This window comes from Perca fluviatilis, chromosome 23 (genome assembly GCF_010015445.1).
Source record: "Perca fluviatilis chromosome 23, GENO_Pfluv_1.0, whole genome shotgun sequence".
In the NCBI taxonomy this organism is placed as follows: Eukaryota; Metazoa; Chordata; class Actinopteri; order Perciformes; family Percidae; genus Perca; species Perca fluviatilis.
The window spans coordinates 13,917,510-13,942,156 of NC_053134.1; the positions used below are offsets into that span (position 1 = coordinate 13,917,510).

The following is a 24,647-nucleotide window of genomic DNA, read 5'->3' on the forward strand; positions in this document are numbered from 1 at the left end:
AAGCTAACTGGCACTAAAAACCTGGATTTCCCCTCAAAACAACTGACAAAGGTACTCTAGGCCAACTTACAATTTAGGCTAAATTAGACATAAACTAATTCACTCCTAACACTTTAAGACAAGCCCCCACTTGTCACAAACCGACTCAATGCATGTGACAAAAGAGGGGAGACCAAACAGGTTAAAATGCCAATAAAGTGTTTATTGCAACATAAAGTAACTACTATTAATAAAAGAATCAAAACAGATGTGGAATCAGTGTTATCAGTAGTGTAAGCGGTGTATGTGTGAGTGAAAGATATATTGCAAATGACAACTGCAACAAAAGAAACAAACCACACCCAAACCAGGAGATGTGGAACCTAGGAGCAGGAGAATGAAGACCCAGAACAATCAAACATGACTTGTATAAATAGTCTTGGTTGAGGCCTACCCAGGTGTCCACCAATCAAGTAACAAGCCCTCCCAAACTGCCAGCTCAGCCAATCAAGCCAAAGAAGCCAACAGCAGGCAGAAAAGGGAGGGTTCGTAACAGCCACCAACTGGATCCCTGGTGAGGGATAGATAATCCAAACCCCACAGGACCAGTGATGGATCCACCTTCATCTTTCCCATCTTCTCTCCTAACAGTTGAGGCTGAATGGTATTAAAGGCGCTTGAGAAGTAAAAAAATGTAATCCGCACAGATGCATTCTGTGTTACAGTATCTGTAATTAGTGTTAGCTACAGGTGAACAGAAGCTTCGTCAACTTCTCAGGTCAATCCCACAGTTTTTTTTTTTTTATTCTAACTTTAAGTAAACAATTGTACCTCATGGAAGTGCACAGGGTAATATCATTAAAGCAAGTAAATAACCAATGTCAGAATAATGTCGGTTTCCTAACATCTAGTTATTTTTAGTTTTGGGACCGCTTAAGGTTGTAGGGCCATGTAAATTATCATTATAGAATATTTATGAGTTTGGCTCTTATACATTGTCCTTATACAGTATTTGTGGGTATATTATTTATGTACACTCACCTTAAAGATTATTAGGAACACCTGTAAGATTTCTCGTTAATGCAATTATCTAATCAACCAATCACCTGGCAGCTGCTTCAATGCATTTAGGGGTGTGGTCCAGGTCTAGACAATCTCCTGAACTCCAAACTGAATGTCAGAATGGGAAAGAAAGGTGATCTAAGCAACTTTAAGTGTGGCATGGTCGTTGGTGCCAGACGGGCTGGTTTGAGTAATTCCCAATTTGCTCAGTTATTGGGATTTTCACGCACAACCATTTCTAGGGTTTACAAAGAATGGTCTGAAAAAGGAAAAACATCCAGGATGCTGCAGTCCTGGGGGGCGAAAATGCCTTGTTGATGCTAGAGGTCAGAGGAGAATGGGCAGACTGATTCCAGCTGATAGAAGATCAACTTTGACTCAAATAACCACTCGTTACAACTGAGGTATGCAGCAAAGCATTTGTGAAGCCACAACCTTGAGGCGGATTGGCTAAACCAGCAGAAGACCCCACCGGGTACAACTCATCTCCACTAAAAATAGGAAAATGAGGCTACAATTTGCACAAGTTCACCAAAATTGGACAGTTGAAGACTGGAAAAATTTTGCCTGGTCTGATGAGTCTCGATTTCTGTTGAGACATTCAGATGGTAGAGTCAGAATTTGGTGTAAACAGAATGAGAACATGGATCCATCATGCCTTGTTACCACTGTGGAGGCTGGTGGTGGTGGTGTAATGGTGTGGGGAATGTTTTCTCGGCACACTTTAGGCCCCTTAGTACCAATTGGGCATTGTTTAAATGCCACAGCCTACCTGAACATTGTTTCTGACCATGTCCATCCCTTTATGACCACCATGTACCCATCCTCTGATGGCTACTTCCAGCGGGATAATGCACCATGTCACAAAGCTCGAATCATTTCAAATTGGTTTCTTGAACGTGACAATGAGTTCACTGTACTAAAATGGCCCCCACAGTCACCAGATCTCAACCCAATAGAACATCTTTGGGATGTGGTGGAACAGGAGCTTCGTGCCCTGGATGTGCATCCCACAAATCTCCATCAACTGCAAGATGCTATCCTCTCAATATGGGCCAATATTTCTAGAGAATGCTTCCAGCACCTTGTTGAATCAGTGTCACCAAGAATTAAGACAGTTCTGAAGGTGAAAGGTGGTCAATCACAGTATTAGTATGGTGTTCCTAATAATCCTTTTAGGTGAGTGTACGTTGTCCTGCAAAGTCAGTTTCATGTCCACACAGGTGACTACATATGAAAATACACTGTATCCTCTCTGTTTCAGCCTTCCACTCACACTAAGCCAGTATTTTGCACATCCAAAAATTGTGCTTTTTTCAAAACAGATTTGATGCTGGCTTGTGTCAAACTATAATCTGGATGGAAGAACAAAGCTATTTCAAACTGATGCTTTATGCATGGTGAGACAGTCAGGTGCCGAGTAGGAGTAATGCAAAGAAGCCAACTTTCTGTCACCTTCGACTCTCTAGGCTCTATGATTTAATGTGATCCAGTACAGCAGAAGAGGTACAAAAGCAATCACTTGTGGTTACTTGTGCTTTCATTCTAAGCAAGATAAGAACTTTAACATTTGGTTAATGAAAGCGATGTAGTTTATGTGCAGTTCAATATTTTGTAGCAGTGTGTTACCTTGTCCTTTACTTTAGATCCATTGCAGCTCTTTTGCTCTCTACATGCTTTCATCAGCCTATTACAAATTATGTCTTTAGCAGTCTGTGTGTGTATGTTTACAAGTAAGTGTACAGGTGTGTATGGGCATGCCTTTGTGTTGCCCCCCCCACCCCCCCCCCCGAGTGTATAATCTACTAATGTATGTTTGTGGTAGCACAGGGAGATGGTTTAAATGAAGTGGTCCAGTGCTTGGGGGGATTGTTCACATTGACTTGGCCCCTCTGGAGCGCTGTGCCAAAGAGAACAAACAGATCTCAGCAGTGTAAGACATGCTGATATAAATGTGCAGCTGCAGTTGTCATCATTTACGGTACATTAAGCATATTCAAGCTTCGGCTGTGCAAGTGAGTGTTTGGAAACAAGCTGCTGTAAAAACATGCAGATATAAAATGGGTTTAGGCCAGGTACACATGTCCTCACATGTTTGGAAATAACGTGTGTGTGTGTGTGTGTGAGAGAGAGAGTGTGAGAGAGTGTGCGTGTTTATAGCTGTATAGTTGCTGTGTTGCAACCGATCAACTCTATCAGAGAGTAGCATATCATATAACAGGTGCTGGATAAGACTTAACGTTGGGATTACCTGGATGTGTGACGGCTAGACGAAAATAAGGGGACACGCCAAATCTCTAAATGAGCCGTAGCTGAGCCGCGACTGATTGAACCGTGCTTATAGTTTAGATAAAGTTCTGGGGGAAAAAAATACTAAGAACCAAGCAATGCTTCTGAACTGGCATGCACTCCAAACGGGCACTGCTCTAGTTCATTTTAAATGAAGTGATATTGTTACATTTCCCTGTAAAGCAGAATACAAACTGTGACGTGGTTAGAGAACGATGAAGAAAAAAAGGGAATACTCAACTCTTCAATTCTCAACATTAAACACATCTACTTCCTGTGTGTGAGTCACTTGTTCCTGTGTTGGACAGCTTGTCGCTAAGCAACTCACAATGACAGAAAGTTGGCAGCACCTAATTGGCTGCCAGTGTTAGTAGATCTATTATTTTAATGCCTTGATACCACGGGTAACTTTTTGAAGTAACCGAGATAAAGCAAAACAACCAACATCATCTTATCTCTAATGCAGACCTGCTTTGAGTGAACTGTAGTGCTGTGCAGACAACGATACATCTACAGGATTGTTTGTCTTCTAAGAGGATTGAGCTTCAACCTTTTAACTATTAGATTATGCCTCCACTATCATATTTGTAGGCCTGTTCAGACCTGACATTAACATGCATCTTGGGTGATCTGATCACAAGTATTTCAGTTCACACCTGGAATTAGAATCCACATGCGTCTCTCGCAAAAAGGAACAGCTTATCCTGTCCCTAACAGATTTCTTGGCTTTTCTGGAAGCATTCTTATTTTTTTTTATTATAATTTTTTTATTTTTAAGATAATTTTTTGGGGCTTTTCCCTTTATTCAATAGTGACAGTGACAGTGACAATAGTGACAGGAAAGCGGGAGAGAAAGATAGGGGATGACACGCAGCAAAGGGCCGCAGGTCGGAGTCGAACCCGGGCCCCTGCAAAGGCATCATCCTATATGATACGCGCAAATCTCTTACTGGGTGAGCTAGAGGCCGGCCCTTCTGGAAGCATTCTTGAGGTGTATGATTTAATTTTGGCATTGCTGCCATACTGGACTGTAACCACCCCCTACCAGCTTTTTTGAAATCTCATAAATTGCCCGGTTGCAATATGAATCTTCCAGTTACCCAAATGGAAATCAGACAGCGTGTTTCGTTTCTACTCCATTTACGAGAATCCATTTTGACTGTTGTTTACTGTTGTTTACATTTTAATATGATACCGTTGGTGTCAGTCTGGCCCAAATAGAAGACTTCCTAATGCTTTGACTGTGATATATATATACTATAATCCAAATTGTAACTGTGTATAATTGCTCAGGTTTAAAGCCATGTTTGACATTTATTAGTTATATTATGGGCTTGCATTTTTTATTGTTTAGGAAACTGCAACACAGTATTATCTTATTAATTTAATAACTTTAATAACTTTAAAAACTATGGTGTTTTAACTGTTACAATGTCTGGATTTTTTTACTCTGTTTTGTCGTGTTTGTTTAGTTTGTTAGTTGGATTTGAGGTTAAACTAAATCATGGATACTAAAGTTTTTTTTTTTTCCATTCTCTTGCTTGCTCTGTTTCTACCTATCTCATTTCTGCCATAAAGTTCTGAGTGAAGATCCAAAGACTGGATTTAGTCATCTTCATCTATTAAATCTTCTGTCTGTGGAGGCCAGTCCAGCGTTTCAAGCTGGACAGAGGAGAGACGAGTGGGGCCGAGGGCCCAGCCTTCGTGCTGCGACACAGAACTTCAAACCTCATTGAACATGCAACAGATAGCACGCCTACAGATCCCATGAGTCCCCGGGAGAGAGCAGACACGCCCATCTCAGGTTCTCCAAGCACCGCACAGTGCCCCTCACACAATGCGGTGAGTATCCAAACACACACACACACACACACACACACACACACACACACACACACACACACACACACACACACACATATGCTGTCATCTGGTTGGTCAGTGCCATGTGGCGCGGTATGGGTCGACTGGTCACATAGAAAAACTATCTCACTAAAACACACACCCTCACATACATGAATAATTGAATAGGTGTTGTTAGCAGGGAAGTACAATATTCTGTAAATGATGCTGACCAGCAAAGTCTTTCAGTATAATAACAGAAGCATAAACATCTACTGGAGTTTTCCCCAAATTAATCGGAATCAACACGTCTTGACAGTTGCATGAATGGGAATTGATTTTGCTTTTCTCCTTTTACATTAGTATATTTGCAAAGCGGCCTGTGATACACATGTAGTACCAGTCTGCTGCCTTTGTTTGTGTACGTGACATGTTTTCTCTTTGAAGACCTAATATGTTTCCACAGATCAAAAAGTAGATTGAACACATGAGTAATTTAACATTAGAAGATAATATTACCTCACTTTGAAAAGAAGCATTTTAAAGTTATGAACAGATTTAGATTTAAAGTTGGTTCAGGAAGGTTTTGGGACAACATGCCAGTCTTTGGTGGGTGAATTATCCTTAGAGCCTTGAGTGTTGAGACAGGAATACAAGTATGTGAAACATAGTGCAAGATGCAAGAGTTATAAAGGGACACATTATTACACTTCCAGTTAACAGCAATTAAGCAGAAATAATGTACTCATGACTACCCTGAAAACAAGCATTACAACTTGATTATATGAAAGTACATACAGTAAAAAGAGCAGTACAAGTTATGTCATTAACAGAGGAGAAGACAGCTCAGTCTACCAACAGTGTACAGATAAAAGTTAGAAACTAACACAAACTTTATAGACATTCTACTACTATAACCGAGCACCATAACCAGAGCATCCGGGTGTTGAGTGCCTTGCTCAGGGGTACCTCAGAAATAGTTGCTGAAGGAGAATCGAGCATTTTGTGGTCAGCTTCTTAGGTTTTACCAGCAGGTTTTTTAACCTCCGTCACCTCCACTTATTATCGACACCCTCACCACCTTCAACGCTTTTTCAAACTTGACGGTGAGTCATTCTGTGCTATAGTAATTAACAGTGCATTATGATAAGGGTTGGCTCAGCTTCGCCTGATGTTTGGTTTTAGTTCCACTCCAAGTCTAAAGTGATGTGGATATTGAATGTTCTATATCTATCTATCTATCTATCTATCTATCTATCTATGATAGATAGATAGATAGATAGATAGATAGATAGACGTCTTCCTGGCAGGAAAACAAACTAAATCTGTGTGATTAGCATTCCATGAGGGCAACCTATTGAACTGATCAAACAAATGTGCCAGCTGCCGGTCTGTTGTTCAGTGTGAAAGACTATTCGTATACAGCCATTGAGCTGAAACACAATAGTGTTCGCGTGAGTGTATTGTGTCTGCTCGCGTGTGTCCTTTTTACCTGCTGTAACACAACACGGACACCTGAGAGGACACTATGGGCCCCTTGCCCCAATCAGCGAGGACAGGCTGTCTTAACACCCCACAGGCCGCCCTTTGAATCTTTCAGCATTTTTGGTAGGTGTTAGTGTGCGTCTAGAAATGTTTATGTGCGTGTGTGGTTGGGGTTGGCATCCCACATCCTGTTTGCCACCAGATTGGATGGGATGTCTCTAGGTATCTTATTTTGGAAGTTTGAGCTTTGTTTTTTGTCTAAACATTTTTATATTTTTTTATATTTCTTCTTTCAAAAATGTATTTTTGTTGTTAAAAAACACAACTATTAAACTTTCAAATGTCCTGTTTTTCAGACCCTTTTGAACTTGTCCCCATGACATCTTATCGAAACAATAGCCGTAACTGCCAACAATCTCATCCTAATATTTGATATGGGAATCTGGTGCTCAGGATTGTTTCAGAATGTTGCAGTCAAAACGTGTCATAGTGATGCCTCTAAAACTAACACTCTAAAACACTATTCAGTTTATATCTGCATTGGAGATCTATAAATGCCAAACTTTCAATGTCTGTAACGTTCAATCGAGTGTCTTTTATTGATTGTTTAATTCGATTTAGGTAATTAAGACATGGAGGAATTTTAGATGGCATGAGCTTTAGGCGAGTCAGTTTCAGTTGAAAGTTTGTGCTAATACAAGTAATGACAATTAGATTTTTCAGGAGAGTGGAGAACCGATCCTGCTGAGTTCTAAAGATAGCCAAAGAACTCAGTAAAGTTGGATAATGTAATCTCGCTTTTTTTTAAAGGAGTTTTACCAGAGAGTGAGTAGACTACTCTGTTGTTTACGCAATACAGAAACAACAGATGCTTCTCTGTAAACGTGCACCTTAAACTATGACTAAACTACTCGGCACATACTGTACACTCAGCTGTGGAATTTTATTTCACAGTACACACAATAAACAGTGAACAAATACCAGTGAACAATTCTTGAGATTTTGGACCTTTGAGTCGTCTGAACATCCTCTCTTTGTGCCAATGTTTTTTTTATTTATTGCTTTCATGCATCAATGCCCAGCCTCAGATGGATCTGACATCCAGTTTGACTTCCTCTTATTGTACTCGTCATCAAAGTTATTCTAGCATTTATGTTATCATAATGCGTTAAACCCTCTGACATTGTAGGGAGATTGCAGTGATTGTCATTGTTTTTGGGGAATAAACTGACATGAGAGTGGTATCAATCTTTTTTTTATCTAAGTCCAGGCAAGAAAGCGAATAATCATATTTCCCCAAAATGTTGACATAGTCATTAAAATATCTTAAAGAAATAAGCAATTTTAGTTTTTAACAGATTTCCTCTCTCTAATCCAGGCCTTTGTTCTTTGTCTAGATGTAATGAATTAAATCAATAAGGGATAGTTTAGAAGTAGTTTGACACCCTACACAAACAAGCCGACTTCAAAAATCCCTCGGAAAGCAACTAAGATCACACGTTGCATTGGCTTTTAAAATCTCCCAGCACTGCAGGAGATACCTAGCCCCAGTTTGGCATCCATTCTCCTTACCAATCACACAAGAAAAAACAACTTTGAAGTGGCTTTATAAAAATGAAGATCTATGATTTAAGCCCTCCAACTGTGAACAGTTTGATGAAAATCAGTTGTTTTGTTGCAATTTTTCATGCCCTCCTTTTGGTCATCATGGGCAAGAACAGAGAGATCAGTTTGTATTGTGGCAGCCTGAGCACACTGTCTGTTTTTTAGGGTCGGGCATGCGTGTTTGTTTTGTAACACTCTGTTTTTGAAGGTCTTGGCGTCTTTTCCAAATTGGTCCTGAGAGAGAATTGTGCATGTGCAAGTCACATGTTGAATCTCTCTGCCTCTCCTGTGCAGGGGTTACGCTGTACAAGGGTGAGCTCTTCCCTCTTTGGTCCGTTATAAGTTCAGACTCTGCTGTCATTGGTCCACAGAGTTTGAGCTGTATTCTTGTTGGCTGGCAGCTGTTTCCTGGATCCCAGCCTCTACCAAACTGTCAGCATGTGACTTTGTTTAATTCTAAAGCTCCGTGTTTCACTGGAAGATGGAAGATCTTTCCTTAAATGTCTCTCCTCCCTCACTTCCTTCTCAAACTTGTTATCCACCAGTTGAATGTAGAGCAAAAACTAATTGGAGCGGAGGATTCCTCACCACACAAAGGCTGGTTAGGTGTGTGTGCATGGGAATAATTGTCATTAGTCAAACAAAAGTCATTAGCCAAGTCTACGTACAGAATAGTTAATGAGTCTGAGGGGAGCTGGATATATGTTCTTTAAGTATGTGTGTGTGTGAAACTGAGGGATAGATTGGCCTTCCGGGGCTTTTAAGAAAACCTGCCTCATTTAATCTGGAGCAGGCTGGTGTCTCAAGGGATTTCCTCGTTCCATTCGTATTCTCGTGTGTGTACATCAGCCAAGACTAGCTGCTTAGCTCATGCTTATGTGAAAAGTGTTGGAAGTCCATGTGCTATTGTTGTTATTCATGACTTTGTCCTGCAAACACACTCCTTCCTGTAAGATTTTCCAGGGTATTTTTATCCATTGCGGTTTTCGAACTGTAGTTGTTGTGTTGCTGTTGTGTTTAATGCAACGCTAAATATTTACTGTACTTGTGTCCCAAATCTATATACACCCTATCTTTTTGTAAGTTTAAAAGCAAAGAAAACCAGTCTGAATAATTGCCACAATCAGTTTTGTTGCAGACCTAATTATCAGTATTATTTCTCTGCATGTTTGCTCCCTCTAATACAGCAGTAAATGCTAGATTTGAACATGGCCTGGAGTATTAAAGTCGCAACAGCCCTACACGTTTACAAGCCCCAGCAGGTATTGACAATGTAAAGTTAGTAATATTATTTTCGATCTAGGTAGATTTCTCCAAACTTCCCCTAAAGCCAAAAACATACTTTCATAAATGCTTCCCTTTTAACAGGTTGAATATGTTACCAAAATAAATTTCCAGATTCTTAAAGATCCCCTCAGGCTTTTCCCAGGAAACTTCCTAGAAAAATAGGAACTGTGCTCTGCTGAAAGTATATCAACAACCTTAATGATGATTTCCCAACACATGTGACTGTGGTTCTGTGTCAGACCAGCAGCCAGCCAGGCTGCACTGACCCCAGGACTGTTAGTCATACTGTTCACAATGAGGTTATCCAGTGAGCCCTCAGAGCCAAGGATAGACCTTCACCACACATACACACTTTCACACAGAGCGAAATCTGACTCCTTAACCTCTGTGATGACTTGTTGAAAACTGGACAGCTGATGTTGAGTCACGTGTGGCAGACATACTGCATTCGTCCAAGTAACGTGTGTCTGCAACGTGTTTTAGGAGTAGCCCACATTCCAAGAACCGTAGCCTACTTCACTCCTACAGTCTTCTCTGAATATTCTCTCTACGTCGTTATTAGATCTGATTACAGCAAATTCAGCTGAGCAGTTGACAGCCAAACTCTCTGCATCACCTGCTGCTAAACCTTAAACATTGCGGCTTTCACAGTCTGAATTGAGTTTCGTGCAGCTGAACAGATGTTTCACAGGAGATAATAAGTTTCTTCTTCATTTCTCAGTCTGGCAGCTGGTCATTTTCAGTACATTTTCAGTACAAATGTCTGCAAACACCCACAGCCTCCAATTTACAGCTCAACCCTGTGTTCCATGTGATACGCAGGCAGTTGAATGTTATGTGCGCAGCGACCGCACAAACATTCTTGAGATCAAGACTGGAAATCAATCTGTGCAAGTTTTTATTTTAATAAAGAGGTGAGCTTACCAGACCTCTGTAACCCAAGGTCATCTCTGTTTGAGGTTAGTAACTTAAGGTTATGTACATTAGACGCTACTAGCATATCTTAGCCAAATCTCTGACCAAATTGTTGGTGGTTGAGTTGTATTGTGGGTAATTTAGGCACCAGGATTAGGACTCGTTTTTGTACAAACGAGTCAGCACTAGTAAAATGTGCCTGTTTGGAACAGGCCGTTGCTTGAAATGTGGTATTGCTGCTTGTAGAATTCTCCAGAACCAAACTGTACCTCAAAATGACTTAAAGAAGGACCCCAAACCACTTCATATGCAACTCCACTGTATAGCCTACTACTGACTTACAGTGTAGGCTAATTATTATTAAATAATTAAAATGTGGAGTAATCAGATGTGTGAGTGTGTGTGTGTGAGAGAGAGAGAGAGAGAGAGAGAGAGAGAGAGAGAGAGAGAGAGAGAGAGAGAAAAAAAAAAAAAAAAAAAAAAAAAAAAAAATGTTTTGTTCAACTACTTTTTCGTCAACGATTTTGCATGTTGCTATCGCCAGAGTCAGCGTTTAATAACGCCGGTCTAGCCCTGCTTCCTGCTTTGGTTCACCACCAATAAGAATAAGACAAGGTCATGTGATAACACTATTGTTAAGAGTATTGTGACTCATTTTCACATACACACATTCTCTCTTTCTCACAAACCTGATTTAAAGGTCCCATGGCATGAAAATTTCACTTAACATTAATATGCGTTCCCCCAGCCTGCCTATGGTCCCCCAGTGGCTAGAAATAGCGATAGGTGTAAACCAAGCCCTGGGTAAATGATTCCCACCCACCTCTCTCTCCCTATCTGTGTTGCCTTCTTTTGCGTACTGTATGTCTTAACTAAAGCAGAGTGTGTATGACACACTGTCCTCTATTCCAATCTGCCCTGAAAGCATTTACTGTTACAGTACAGTAGCTGTCGTCCTATGTACCTGTATGTTTTGTGTGAAATAGCAGTGGGTATGTTGTGTGTATCACCGTGCTTCAACATAATCTGTGCAGGTGTGATTGTGTGTGTATATTATTTAGTGATGGCATCTTGAGTACACCTAGAAGACACCCTGTTGTCCCCCTACAGACATCACATGCACAGAGGTATTCACACCCTTCATGAATAACCTCACAGTCCACAGCGAGACTGGCAGCATCTGGATTTAAGCTTACACCTGCATTACATGCATGCATGGGCACACATGAGAGGCTATTACTGACACACACAAAGACTGCAGAGCACACGTGACTACTTGGCAGTCACCCAAATACCCTCTGTTCACATAGTACACTAAATCAGTGACTCTTACACACACACACACACACACACACACACACACACACACACACACACACACACACACACACACACACACACACACACACACACACACAGTTGATGGCACCTTTATCTCAGCTTTGAAACCGTGGATTTATGAGAATGTGGTTTTACAGTTGCTCGCCTTCAGGTCTGATTGAAACTGGATGCGTGTATGTGTGTGTGTGTCCCTTTCTTACTATACACAGCTGCAGACTGAGATTTATCCTCATGCAAGAGTAAGCGCAGACAATACACTGGCACACAGGCAGATGTCAGACTAACAAAGTCTGACCAGTCTGCAGACTTTGTGTGAGACATGCAAATGTCCACATATGAGACATCATGGTCAACACACACACACACACACACACACACACACACACACACACACACACACACACACACACACACACACACACACACACACACACACACAAGCAGGGACCATGCAGTTGGAGTGTGTTTTGCTGCTGGGTTTTGAAAAATGGGTTAGTCATGCATTATATATACAACAGGACTTCTCTTTCTGCTCTCGTTGTCTTGTCTATCTCTGTCTCACTGCTTTTATTTTCTTCTTTTTTTTCTTGTCTATCCCCCAGTTTTTTGCACCTGAATCTACACACATCACTGTTTTTAGTGTATCAGTGTGTGACACACTCAGCTCGGTGTATGATCGTTTGTTTGTGTCAGTTATGATGAATGACTGTGTATTTATCACAAAAGCACTAGCCATATTAATTCTGTCCCCGGCTCCCCAGCTGTGACAACTGTTCTGTTAGATTGAATTGTCATTGTCTGTCTAATATTCCGTTTATACAGGGAAGATTGGTGAGACTGTGTCGACATCTGTTCCTCAAAAATTATCAATTCTTTCTTAAAATATACTGTGTGTTTTAACTTTTGCTTGTTATAATTCTAATAACCTGATCTGGTTGCATACAGTTGGAGAAGAAACCCAAATACACACTAATCAGTGTTCACATTCATATTAACTCTTGACTAAGACAGCGCTTCTCAACCTAGGAGTCTGAACCACCCTAAAGGACTGCGTCATGAGATGATTCATTTAATAGAAAATAATTAGGGCTGTGCTCGATTTAAAGAAATTCTTAGTCGACTAACACTCATTCAATTAATCGACAGATCTGTAAATCTGAGTTTCTCCGCAAAAGCACCACTTTAATTCTTGTGTTTACCAGAGATGTGCTCGTACGTTTCTTGGAAATAAGTCATTAAAGCATGAAAAAAAGCATAAAACATGACTAATCGACTAAAGAAATCTAAGTTGACTAAGACCAAAACGACCGATTAGTCGACTAATTGACTAAGAGGGAGCAGCCCTAAAAATAATCTTTTCTTTTCTGTAATCATTTGTATTTTCTTGTGAAATACTAGTTAGTTGTACCCCTTTAGTCTTATAAATGTGTTTTCAAATTACACAATCTGAAAGAGGAAAGTCACCCATTGGTTAGTCTGGATACCAGATGTACAGTGATGGGATAAAGTATGACATGCACCTGATGTCCCTCCCCTTCCGCTATCTGCGCTATCTATTTTGCAAGGGCACTGTCACTGCATCCGGGGCTTCCAGCTGCCCAGGACGGTTGTAATTGGTTTAAAGAAATACAAATAAGCCAGAGCTTTTTTTCCCTCTATCCCAGAATAGATAAGTGGTGTAGCCAGGCCATACTCCAACTCTGACACAGTGCTGTGTAGATAGGTCTGGCAATGAAAAAACTATCACAGGAGGTTACACCGGATGGATTTTTGCAGTTCCCAGAACATAACGTTCCTATAACCCTTTTTTTCTCGTGTTCCGACTGGACCAATTTGGGGATTATTGAGTTTCTCTGACCACAGTTCCTGTAACGCTTTCAGTTCCTACTTCAGGGCAGGGTCTTTTCCCTTTTCCACATAGGAACCCTTAGTGACCAGTGTTGGGCAAGTTACTTCCAAAATGTAATACATTATCGACTACTAGTTACTGTCATTTGAGAGTAATTAGTTATATTACAATATTACTGTCTCTGAATTGTAATGCTTTACACTACTTTTGCATTACTTTTGAGTTACTTTCACCAAAATAACAGCGGAAATTTGACTTGGCAGATAGGTTGCGAATTTCACCACTGGATCAATAAAGTCTCATTTTTATCCACAGTAATACATCCTTGATTATTTATAATATTTTGTGTAATTAATATGAATATGCAAATTAACTAAAGCTATACAAATAGAGAAGTAAAACGTACAATAGGAAAGTAGGATAAAATGAAAATACTCAATTAAAAGTATACCTTACAGTTGTACTGAAGTATGGCATAGTTACTTTCCACGGCTGATAAAATGCAATGATATTTACGTGTACATTAATTCCCGACATGTTTCTATCTGTCAGCAGCTCGGACACACTGCTGTCCGCGCTGACGTACCGTCACCTGTTGGGACACAGATGTTGTCCGTACCGTCTCTGGTTCTGGCTCTGACCGCGGCAACAGTGACGGGACAGCTCGCTTCAACGCAGCGTAATAACTCCTGAAAATAATGTCCATCTCGCAAATGTATCTTTCTCTGCAGTCATCTCAACCATCAAATTTATTTATTTTTTTTCCTGTGAAGAAATGTTTGGTGTTGGTGAATTCTTAAAAAAACATTGTAACTCGCGTTACTGAGATTGTAACGGGCATAATATTACAGAAATGTAATTAGTAATGCGTTATATTACTGTGTTACAGCAAAAAGGAATATATTACTGTAATTGCGTTACTTTTGTAACGCGTTACTCCCAACACTGTTAGTGACCTAGCAACGTCTGAAACACAAACAGTACATATTCTTCACTGTCTGTTGCAATTCGTCTACATATGCTAGTTCATAAGACAAACATCATGCATTCAACCAGCAAATTGTTAATGCTAGTTAAATTTACCCACCGTTTTGTTTGCCTGTTGCGCTCTACTCTTCTATCTTCTTCCATCATATTAATTGGGACCATATTATGCTGGAGCCTTCGTCTTCTGCGTTTCTCGGTTAAGTACTCCAGCCTAGTCTTTAAACGCTGCCGTTCAAGCTCCGTTTACTCTTTATTGTAGCGCTAAAGTGAAGTGACGACGCTATAAAGACCATTAACAGTTCTTATGGCCACTTGGCCAGTGCAAATGCAAATGACAAAACCGGTTTTGGGGGAGAATAGTTTGTAGAACTGTTTAGAAGTGGACTGTTCCTATAACTACGTTCCTGTAACTACTTGGTCGGAAAGAGGCTATTGATCTGTTTTAAGAGGGCAAGAGTCCTTGAGGTGACGGTATGAATAACATATTTGCAGCCCAAGACAACATTACTGATTATATTCCACAGTTTGTTTGCTTATGATCACAATGACCAATTCGTGTTCATTGTCGAACACCACTGGTCAGCAGCAGGTAATGCAGTGTTGAACCTAAAGGAACTTCTCTCACACATTTCTGAAGTGGATATCATGTGCTTGTAGCAGGTTCAGATTAAAAGGGTGAACTCGCTCTTCCAGTCACACTTCATTTCATTCGTCTAATAAAGCTGAAATGACCCAAGGAATTAAAAATCAGTGTTTTAAGTTTGAAAGAAATCCTTTTTGCTCTTTGTTCCAACAAGAGAAAATGTCCTAGGTGTCATAAAACAACCAGTCCTCTAAAGTCACTCTGTCCTAACAATGTGTCTGTTTCTTTTCTTGTCAGAGGGTCCCAGAGTGCGATGAGGAGAGAAGAAAAAATGAAGAGAAGGACGAAGTAAGAGAAGGAAAGGAGAAAGAAGAAGAGGATGAGAGGAGCAGTGATGAAGGTTTCATGGGAATGACTCCGCTGCTGCAGGCTCACCATGCCATGGAGAGAATGGAGGAGTTTGTACACAAGGTAATGAACACACACACGTATGCATGTGTATCAGGTCACATTTAAATGGTAGAAAAGACACATTTGCCCTGCATTCTGACCCTTAACTTATCTATACATACGTTTTGGAGCACCACACCTTTAAATCCACCGCCCACTAAATTTGCTAATCTTCCTAAGAGTGATGTTTGTTTTACCGAGGCGGTTTTATAACAACACTCAATAAACCACATAGTAAAAGACACCAATAAAAACATAAAAACAAAATGAAAACAGAGTGTCCTGAGCAAACTTCATATGCTGGGGATTATCATTTAAATTTTTTTAAGTTCTGCTTTATCTCTTATACAAAACATGTTTCATGAGTCTGGACACGAACCAAACTGGAAAATGTCCAAAATACATGGCAGTCACTTGCAGAATTCAACCAGTTTACTACTGATAAGAGTTTTCAGTGTAGTATGGAAGTGCAAAGTTAATTAAAAAAACTGCACATTATTGGTTTCTTCTTCTGCCATTTACTTTGCCTGAAACTCTTTATGGCCAGTTTATGTCTTGTAGGGGGGTTTTCTTTACCAACTATGTGTCATTATTTTTAAAATAAAAATGTATCTGACATCAAGAGTTATGAGTGTCTGTTTGTAAGATGACACTGCTGGAATGTTGACTTCTGATGGACCAGCTTGGAATCTCACACACACACACACACACACACACACACACACACACACACACACACACACACACACACACACACACACACAAACAAACACACACAACAAACACAACAAACAAACAAACACACAAACAAACAAACACACAAACAAACACACACAAACACACAAACACACATTCAGTAAACAACCAGCTGCTTCTCATAAAGGACACGATAAGAGTCATTTTTTAATTTTTCCATTCTTACCAGCCATAAGGTTGTTTTTTTTTTTTTTAAACCTTAATAGGATTTTTCTATCTATGAACCAATCAGGTGTGGGAGGGCCGGTGGCGCGTCATACCTCACGACGTGCTCCCCGATTGGCTGAAGGACAATGACTTTCTGCTCCATGGGCACAGGCCACCCATGCCTTCGTTCCGCGCCTGCTTCAAGAGCATCTTCAGAATCCATACAGAAACGGGAAACATCTGGACACATCTGCTAGGTAGTGCACACACTCACCGACGCTCTTACAACACAGATCTTAACAACCAGCAAAGCACTTCCATCTTAATTTAAAGTTGTCTCTTCAAGTGGAGTGACGAGGCAACTATAACCTGACTTCCCAAAAATGTGAAGGAAGGAAGAGTTAAGAGTACTTCTAGTGTTTGTTGTTTCTCTTTGTTCACTCGTTTTTGTGAGTGCCTTTAGAATTAGTTGGATTTGTGTTTTGGCAACTTTGGTTTGAAGCTGTTTGTAATTGATACACTTTGCTTAATCCAAGGCATGTTTCTTCTGATATAGAAACACGTGTGTGGGTTTCTGCTCCGACCTAGTGTTTATAACAGAGATACTGCACCTATATGCCTTTGTGATTTGAGTAAGGTTGTGTGAATAGTATTGATGCTTTTTATCTTGTTTTGGTCTGTTTGGTTCTTTTCTTAAATTATATTAAAGTCTCACTCTGTCTTCTTGTCTCTCTTTGTCTTTTTTCTCTCTCTGCAGGCTGTTTGTTTTTCCTCTGTTTGGGTCTGATGTTCATGTTCAGGCCCAACATGTCGTTCGTGGCTCCAGTCCAGGAGAAGGTGGTGATCGGGATGTTTTTCCTGGGAGCTGTCCTCTGCCTCTCCTTTTCCTGGCTCTTCCACACAGTCTACTGCCACTCTGAGGGCGTCTCCAGAGTCTTCTCCAAGTAAGATGCTCATCCTGTAAACTCACAGATTTCGCTATCTAAGATTCTACAAAATAAAAATGGCCTTTAAACTGAAAGAGTAAAGCCAATGGGCAAACAGTGTTTGTAATCATCCACTCTGTGTCCCTGTTTCTAGGTTGGACTACAGTGGGATCGCTTTCCTGATCATGGGCTCGTTTGTCCCCTGGTTATACTACTCCTTCTACTGCTCCCCTCAGCCCCGCTTCATCTACCTGATAGTGGTGTGCATACTGGGATTGGCCGCCATCACCGTTTCCCAGTGTGACTTCTTCGCCACACCGCAGTACAGAGGAGTCAGAGCAGGTAGAGTGAGATAGTGACATGATACACATGTTTACTTTTTATTGGATCAATTGACCATGTGTAATGACAATGGGGTCACTCACTAGCTGGTGAACACAGTGGAGCATTTAGAGAGTGGCCAGATGACTCAGAGTAGATGAAAATATTGCTCTGTGTCTGCTGGATGTGTAAATAGGCAACTGTTTGCTAACATGTTTGCTGATATTCATTTTATAATGTGAATATAAGTCACCTCAAGTGATCCAAAACAATTCTTTTTTTAAATCAATTTTTTATTGTGTTTTCTATATTTAGAACATACAATACAATTGAACAAGAACAAAAACCCTCTCCCACCCCCCACCCTCTGTGGTCTCGAGGAAAACAAAAACAAACAAATAAACAACAAAAACAGAAATCCCACCTTGCCTAGTCCCTCTCCTCTACTTCTTGTGATGCTGAGGTCATTAGGACTGATACTTGTTCTGCTGTGTTTTTCCATAGGTCTATAGTAGATGACTTGGTTTTGTTAATCCTTGCTGTAGAGAGCTCAAGCATAACCATGTCCAGAACATACGCCAACCACTGTTTTATACAAAGCGAGTGGGGGGGAGAGCCAGTGCTGAGCTATCATTTTCTTGGTTGCGGTTGAGCCGGCTGGCCAAACTTTCCTCTGTCTCCCAAGCAGGTGTAATTTAGAGTCGTCATTAAGTAACAAAACAATCGGGTCAGTAGGAAGTCAACATCCTATCACATCAGATATTATTGATGTTGTTTTATTCCAGAACTCATGTACCTGTTTACACTCCCAGACCATGTGCAGGAAAGTTCCAGTTTTTTCAGGTTGACAGGATGTGCAATAGAGAGTGGGAATGACTTTAGAGATGTATCTCTTCTCAGCGGTCCAATATGTCCTATGGCATAAGTGGATCTGCTGGTGATTTGGGTTCTTGGAACAGTTAATTGCATTCCCCTCAGGGCTTAGCTCTCGCTCCCATTTCCTTGCTATTGGGAGTTCTCCTATAGATACTTCAACAGTTTAGCATAGATCTTGGACGCTAATCCTCTCAAAGGAAAATCAACAAACCATTTAGTGACTGGGTGCGCCTCAAGACTGTTTCCCCATGGTACTCCATAACATTTTAGGGCTGATCTTAAGCGCAGATACAAGAAGAAAGATGTCCTGGGGACCTCAAAACTAGCTCTTAGGTCTTCAAAACTCAACATCCCAAAACACATTTTTAATGCAGGTTCAAGTATTCACAGTCTCTCTCCTTCAATGTCTGCGTTTAGGAGTGTTTGTGGGTCTGGGTCTGAGCGGCGTGGTTCCTACCCTGCACTTTGTCATCAGCGAGGGTCTGATTAAAGCGACCACAATGGGTCAGATGGGTTGGCTGCTGCTCATGGCGACGCTCTACATCACTGGAGCCTGTCTGTACGCCGCTCGCATCCCTGAGAGGTTCTTCCCTGGCAAGTGTGACATCTGGGTAAGTAACTAACAAAAACACACACGGCACAAAATATTAGGGATGCATTCTCAAAGTTGAAGCCATTTCCCCCTCATGTTAAAGCTAAAGCAATCCCAAGCTAGGAGCACTTTTATCAGCACATTTTGCTCTCTTGTTTCTCTCTAACACACATTTAATTTACTCTTTTTTTTCCTCTCTGTCTGCCTAGTTCCACTCCCACCAGCTGTTCCACATCTTGGTGGTCGCAGGAGCCTGCGTTCATTTCCACGGTGTCTCCAATCTGCAGGAGTTTCGCCTCAAGGCAGGAGGGGGCTGCACCGCGGACGGCACCCTCTAACGCACACACACACTGACTCAGTCATTTACTCACACACAATTTATGGGGAGGCACTGTTTTGAATAATGTGCACAGAGTTACACAAACAAACACACACACAAAACCTAAGACATGCACACACGCTCTCCCACTAAACTGAAGACCGACGTGGCTTGTCTGGTGTGTGTCTGTGTGCGTAATACACAGAATGGCCTCTCTAAAACTGACTGACAGGGGTTTTTGTTCTCTTTCTGTCCCTCTGTCTGTCTATCTGTCCACCCCCACCTCTTCTGGCTCTGTTGCTTCGATTATAAAACAAGATGTGTGTTTTATAAACCCGTTTTTGAGACTCTTTCCAGAAAGTATCTCTGTTTGTTTGGGAGGGAGGTGAGGCATTCAAAACCTCCCTTCAATCATGCTACATTTTCTTCTGTGTTGAGTTCTGACTGTTTAATGGTTGAATTTGAAAAGGAAGCATAATTGTGGCTTTAAAAAAAATACATTTTGTGGTGTGTTTTTTTTGCTAAATGCTGTTTTCTAATTCACACTTTAGAGCATTGAAATATGAAAAAAGAAAAATAACTGAGTGGATTTCTTTCATGATTGTGAAGGTTGCAGGGAGATGTTGGGAATTGGGGTGGGCAGTCACTTTTAAAAGTAAAAAAAAAAGAAAACCTTTTCCATGTAAATAAGATTTCTAAATTTGGGGTTATAGATTTCTATGAAATATATATATGAAAAAAGAAAAAAATGTTATGACATGATGGCAAGAAGAAATAAATATGTTAGATGATGAAGGAGAGGTCTTATATACACTTTCTCTAGCAGTGAGGTGCAATGGTGAGAATAATACAATAATTCTGTGGTTGGAGGGAATCGCTTCAAACAACTTCATGTAGTGTGTATATGCGATGATGACAGGTGGAAGCAAGGAGGAAATATACAACACAACATTTGAATCTTATCAAACAAATGGCGACTTCAAAACTCGCTGGTATTTTTGCCTTCAGTGCAGGTGGGAAGTGACAACTCAGAGTCACTTTTCTGATCTAAAAACCTTGAAATATAAACGAGGAGACAGCAGAACAACGGTTCTCTACTCAGTTTTGTTCCACTTTTGTGTTGACCCTGCGCCCTTGTGTTTGTCACAGACCTGGTGCACAGATCTCAAATCAGGCCTCACGAAAAAAAAGTTCTCATGTGAACATTTGTGCTTAAAAACCAAATCTAAAGTCAAAACTATGATATATAAAAGAGTCCTCTTGATATGTAGCCATTTTCATTCATCTTTTTACTGTAAATTATCTGATATGTCTGAATATAAAACCAATTTCCTTGTCACCAATATAAGTTTATTCTTTTCTATGACATGCCCTTACATGATTTGTTAAAAATCATATTTTTTTTTACACAAGGATAACTTGAAGATATTTTTTTAATAAACAAGGCCCCAGAGTCATATATATATAATTTTGGTCAAACTGCAGTATTATTACAGTACAGATGCAGTTCATTGTAGTCCTCCTCCTTTGGCTACTCTGTCTGAAAACATGTTTTTCTTTTTGATTGGATTGCATTTCACTTTATCCACTGCTGGTTTTGGTATTATTATTGCGAGCTTTAATTTCTTTTTTTCTTTTCTATTATTTATCACTGGTTTCTCTTATTTATCCAGAGATCATGTGATGTTAGGAAAGAGGCCCTGAGTACCATGTCTGTCTTGTCCTAGCAAATAAAGAAGTATCCTGTAAAGATATGATAAAGTTAACTACATTAAGGACACATGACCTGCCTCCGATATGGAGACTTTACTTGGAGATTAAAACAAAAGGGGAACTTTCTGGCAATACCAAAATCTCGCTCCACAACGGAAACACTTAAATTGTGAGCTTATCATAAACTGTATGTCTATGATTGTTTGAAATTTAAGTTTGCAAGTTTCTATTTGATGGCAGCTTTTTCTGAACAAGATTTTGAACACAATTTCTCAGTTTTTCTTCATTCTCTGTTTTTATTTGATGTAGTTTATATTAATTTATTTCTCTTGGGGAGCAAATATTGTCTGTTGAAGCACACGTTCTGTTCTGATGGGAGTGTTTGATTGCAATAGACCTTTATATCTGCTGTATTGTTCTAATAAAAAGGTTTTTTTCCGAATCTGTCACTTTGTCTTGTTTGTGGTTAGTATGTGCACAACATTGAACCATGACATAAAAGTACAGAATATAATTAGCTTGTCACCTGTACATTATTCATCCAATGAGTTAATTGTCAAACATCTGCTAAAAAAAAATCTGTATTTGCTTTTCCATTTCTTCTATTTTTATAACCAGGCATCAATCTTGGTTGCCTTGTAATATACTATATGTACTTTTGTGTAGTAGGTCAATTAAATGCATATTTAAAAGGTACATGAATATATTTACGTAACAATCTAATACAGTACTGTGCAAAAGTCTTAGGCAGGTGTGAAAAAATGCTGTAAACTAAGAATGCTTTCAAAAATATAAATAATGATTGTTTATTTTTATCAATTTACAAAATGCAAAGTGAGCGAACAAAAGAAAAATCTAAATCACATCAATATTTGGTGTTACTACTCTTTGCCTTCAATCCAGCATCAATTCTTATAGGTACTTGCAAAAAGTCAGGGATTTTGTAGGATTGTAGTCAGGTGTATGATCAACCAATTATAGTATATAGGTAGTTATACTGCATCAGCAAGGTCTCTCCCAGACAAATATTTCAAAGCAGACTGGTGTTTCAAGATGTGCTGTTCAATCTCTTTTGAGAAACCACAAAGAAACGGGCAATGTTGAGGATCGTAGACGCAGTGGTCGGCCAAGGAAACTTAGTGCAGCAGATGAAAAACACATCAAGCTTATTTCCCAAAAAAAAAAAAACCACCACCACCCCCCCCCCCCCAACACCCACAAACCCCAGGGACCCCCATACACCCATCTACTGTCCGGAGAAGTCTGGCCAGAAGTGGTCTTCATGGAAGAGTTGCAGCCAAAAAGCCATACCTCTGATATTGAAACAAGGCCAAGCGACTCAACTATGCACGAAAACATAAGAACTGGGGTGCAGAAAAATGGCAGCAGGTGCTCTGGACTGATGAGTCAAAATTTGAAATATTTGGCTGTAGCAGAAGGCAGGTTGTTCGCCGAATGGGCTCTAGAGCGGTACAATAATGAGTGAAGCATGGTGGATGTTCCTTTCAAGTTTGGGGCTGCATTTCTGCAAATGGAGTTGGAGATTTGGTCAGGATTAATGGTGTCCTCAATGCTGAGAAATACAGGCAGATACTTATCCATCATGCAATACCATCAGGGAGGCGTATGATTGGCCCCAAATGTATTCTGCAGCAGGACAAGGACCCCAAACATACAGCCAAGGTCATTAAGAACTATCTTCAGCATAGAGAAGAACAAGAAGTCCTGGAAGTGATGGCATGGCCCCCACAGAGCCCTGATCTCAGCATCATCCAGTCTGTCTGGGATTACATGAAGAGACAGAAGGATTTGAGGAAGCCTACATCCACAGAAGATCTGTGGTTAGTTCTCCAAGATGTTTGGAACAAACTACCTGCTGAGTTCCTTCAAAAACTGTGTGCAAGTGTACCTAGAAGAATTGATGCTGTCTTGAAGGCAAAGGGTGGTCACACCAAATATTGATTTGATCTGTTCATCACTGCATTTTGTTAATTGATGAAAATAAACTATTAACACTTCCATTTTTGAAAGCATTCTTAGTTTACAGCATTTTTTCATACCTGCCTAAAACTTTTGCACAGTACTGTATATGTTTAAAGATTTCAAGTGCTTGTCTCATCTTAGCCTCTTTCTTGACGCACTTTACTCCTCAAATAGCCTACTTCTCCCCAAAATACCGGTGTTGTATCGAACTCTGTTTCCCCATCGAGATCTGTTCCAACTTCCCTCCTACCTAATACATCGGAACCAAAACGCCTACGGAGGGGGGGCACTACACGTTTTAACAGGGGGAACAGACTTCGACACATTACCGGTATCGGTATACCCTTCTGTTCAACTGCTCATCTAATCAGCCAATCACGTGGCAGCAACTCAATGCACCCGTGAACCTGATGAGCTAGCAGAAGCCTATCCCGACCGCCGCCACTGTCAACTAAGAAAAGTAAACTGAGGCTACATGCAAGGGGTCTTCGGAATTGGATAATAGAAGATTGGAATAACGTTGTCTGGTGTGATGAGGCTCGATTTCTGCTGTGACATTCAGATGGTAGGGTCAGAATTTGGCGTAAACAAGAAAGCATAAATTCATCCTGCCTTGTGGCAATTCGGTTCAGGCTAGTGGTGGTCGTGCAATGGCGTGGCCGGGAGGTATTTGCGTTGCACTCTTTGGGCCACTTAGTACCAATTGAGCCTCGTTAAGCGCCATAGCTTACCTGAGTATTGTTGCTGACCATGTCCGTCCCTTTATGACCACACTGTACCCATCTTCCAATGGTTATAAGCTACCCCAGCAGGAACGCGCCATGCCCTAATGCCCAAATACTCTCAAACTGGTTTCTTGAACATGACTATGCGCCCACAGACCCACAGTCTACACATCTAACCACATCTAAATCCAATAGAGCACATTTGGGATGTGGTGGAATAGGAATTTCGCATCATGGACTTGCAGCCGACAAATCGGCAACAACTGCATGATGCTATCATGTCAACATGGACCAAAACATCTAAGGAATGTGTCCAGGCCCTTGTAGAATCTATGTAGGCCTATGCCACGAAGAATTAAGGAAGGCAGTTTCGAAGGCAACACTGGATCCAACCCGGGCCCAACAAGGTGTACCTAATAAAGTGGACGGTCAGTTATTTTATGTTTGTACTTTAATTGCTGTATATTAAAAATGTAAAAGAAAAAACATTTGAATTATACAAGGGACAGTAGGCTATCTTTAAGTTAAAATGTTAAAATATAGTATTCAATTTAAGCAAGACATTATGATAACCCACAGAACCATACAAAAATGATACATGTCAATAAAAAGGCA

The 24,647-nt window shown here is 40.4% G+C and overlaps 1 protein-coding gene across 1 annotated transcript in view; it reads left to right on the plus strand.

Annotated features, from left to right (window-relative positions):
- adipor2 (adiponectin receptor 2) overlaps positions 1 to 21,770 on the plus strand; it is a 36,422-nt gene extending 14,652 nt beyond the window's left edge. The window contains exons 2-8 of the mRNA XM_039791942.1: positions 4,909 to 5,172; positions 15,522 to 15,695; positions 16,663 to 16,834; positions 17,335 to 17,521; positions 17,658 to 17,845; positions 19,118 to 19,311; positions 19,502 to 21,770. Coding sequence (XP_039647876.1) covers positions 5,098 to 5,172; positions 15,522 to 15,695; positions 16,663 to 16,834; positions 17,335 to 17,521; positions 17,658 to 17,845; positions 19,118 to 19,311; positions 19,502 to 19,630 — 1,119 coding nt within the window. The 5' untranslated portion in view covers positions 4,909 to 5,097 and the 3' untranslated portion in view covers positions 19,631 to 21,770. The remainder of the gene's footprint in view (positions 1 to 4,908; positions 5,173 to 15,521; positions 15,696 to 16,662; positions 16,835 to 17,334; positions 17,522 to 17,657; positions 17,846 to 19,117; positions 19,312 to 19,501) is intronic.
- Positions 21,771 to 24,647: the final 2,877 nt, after the last annotated feature.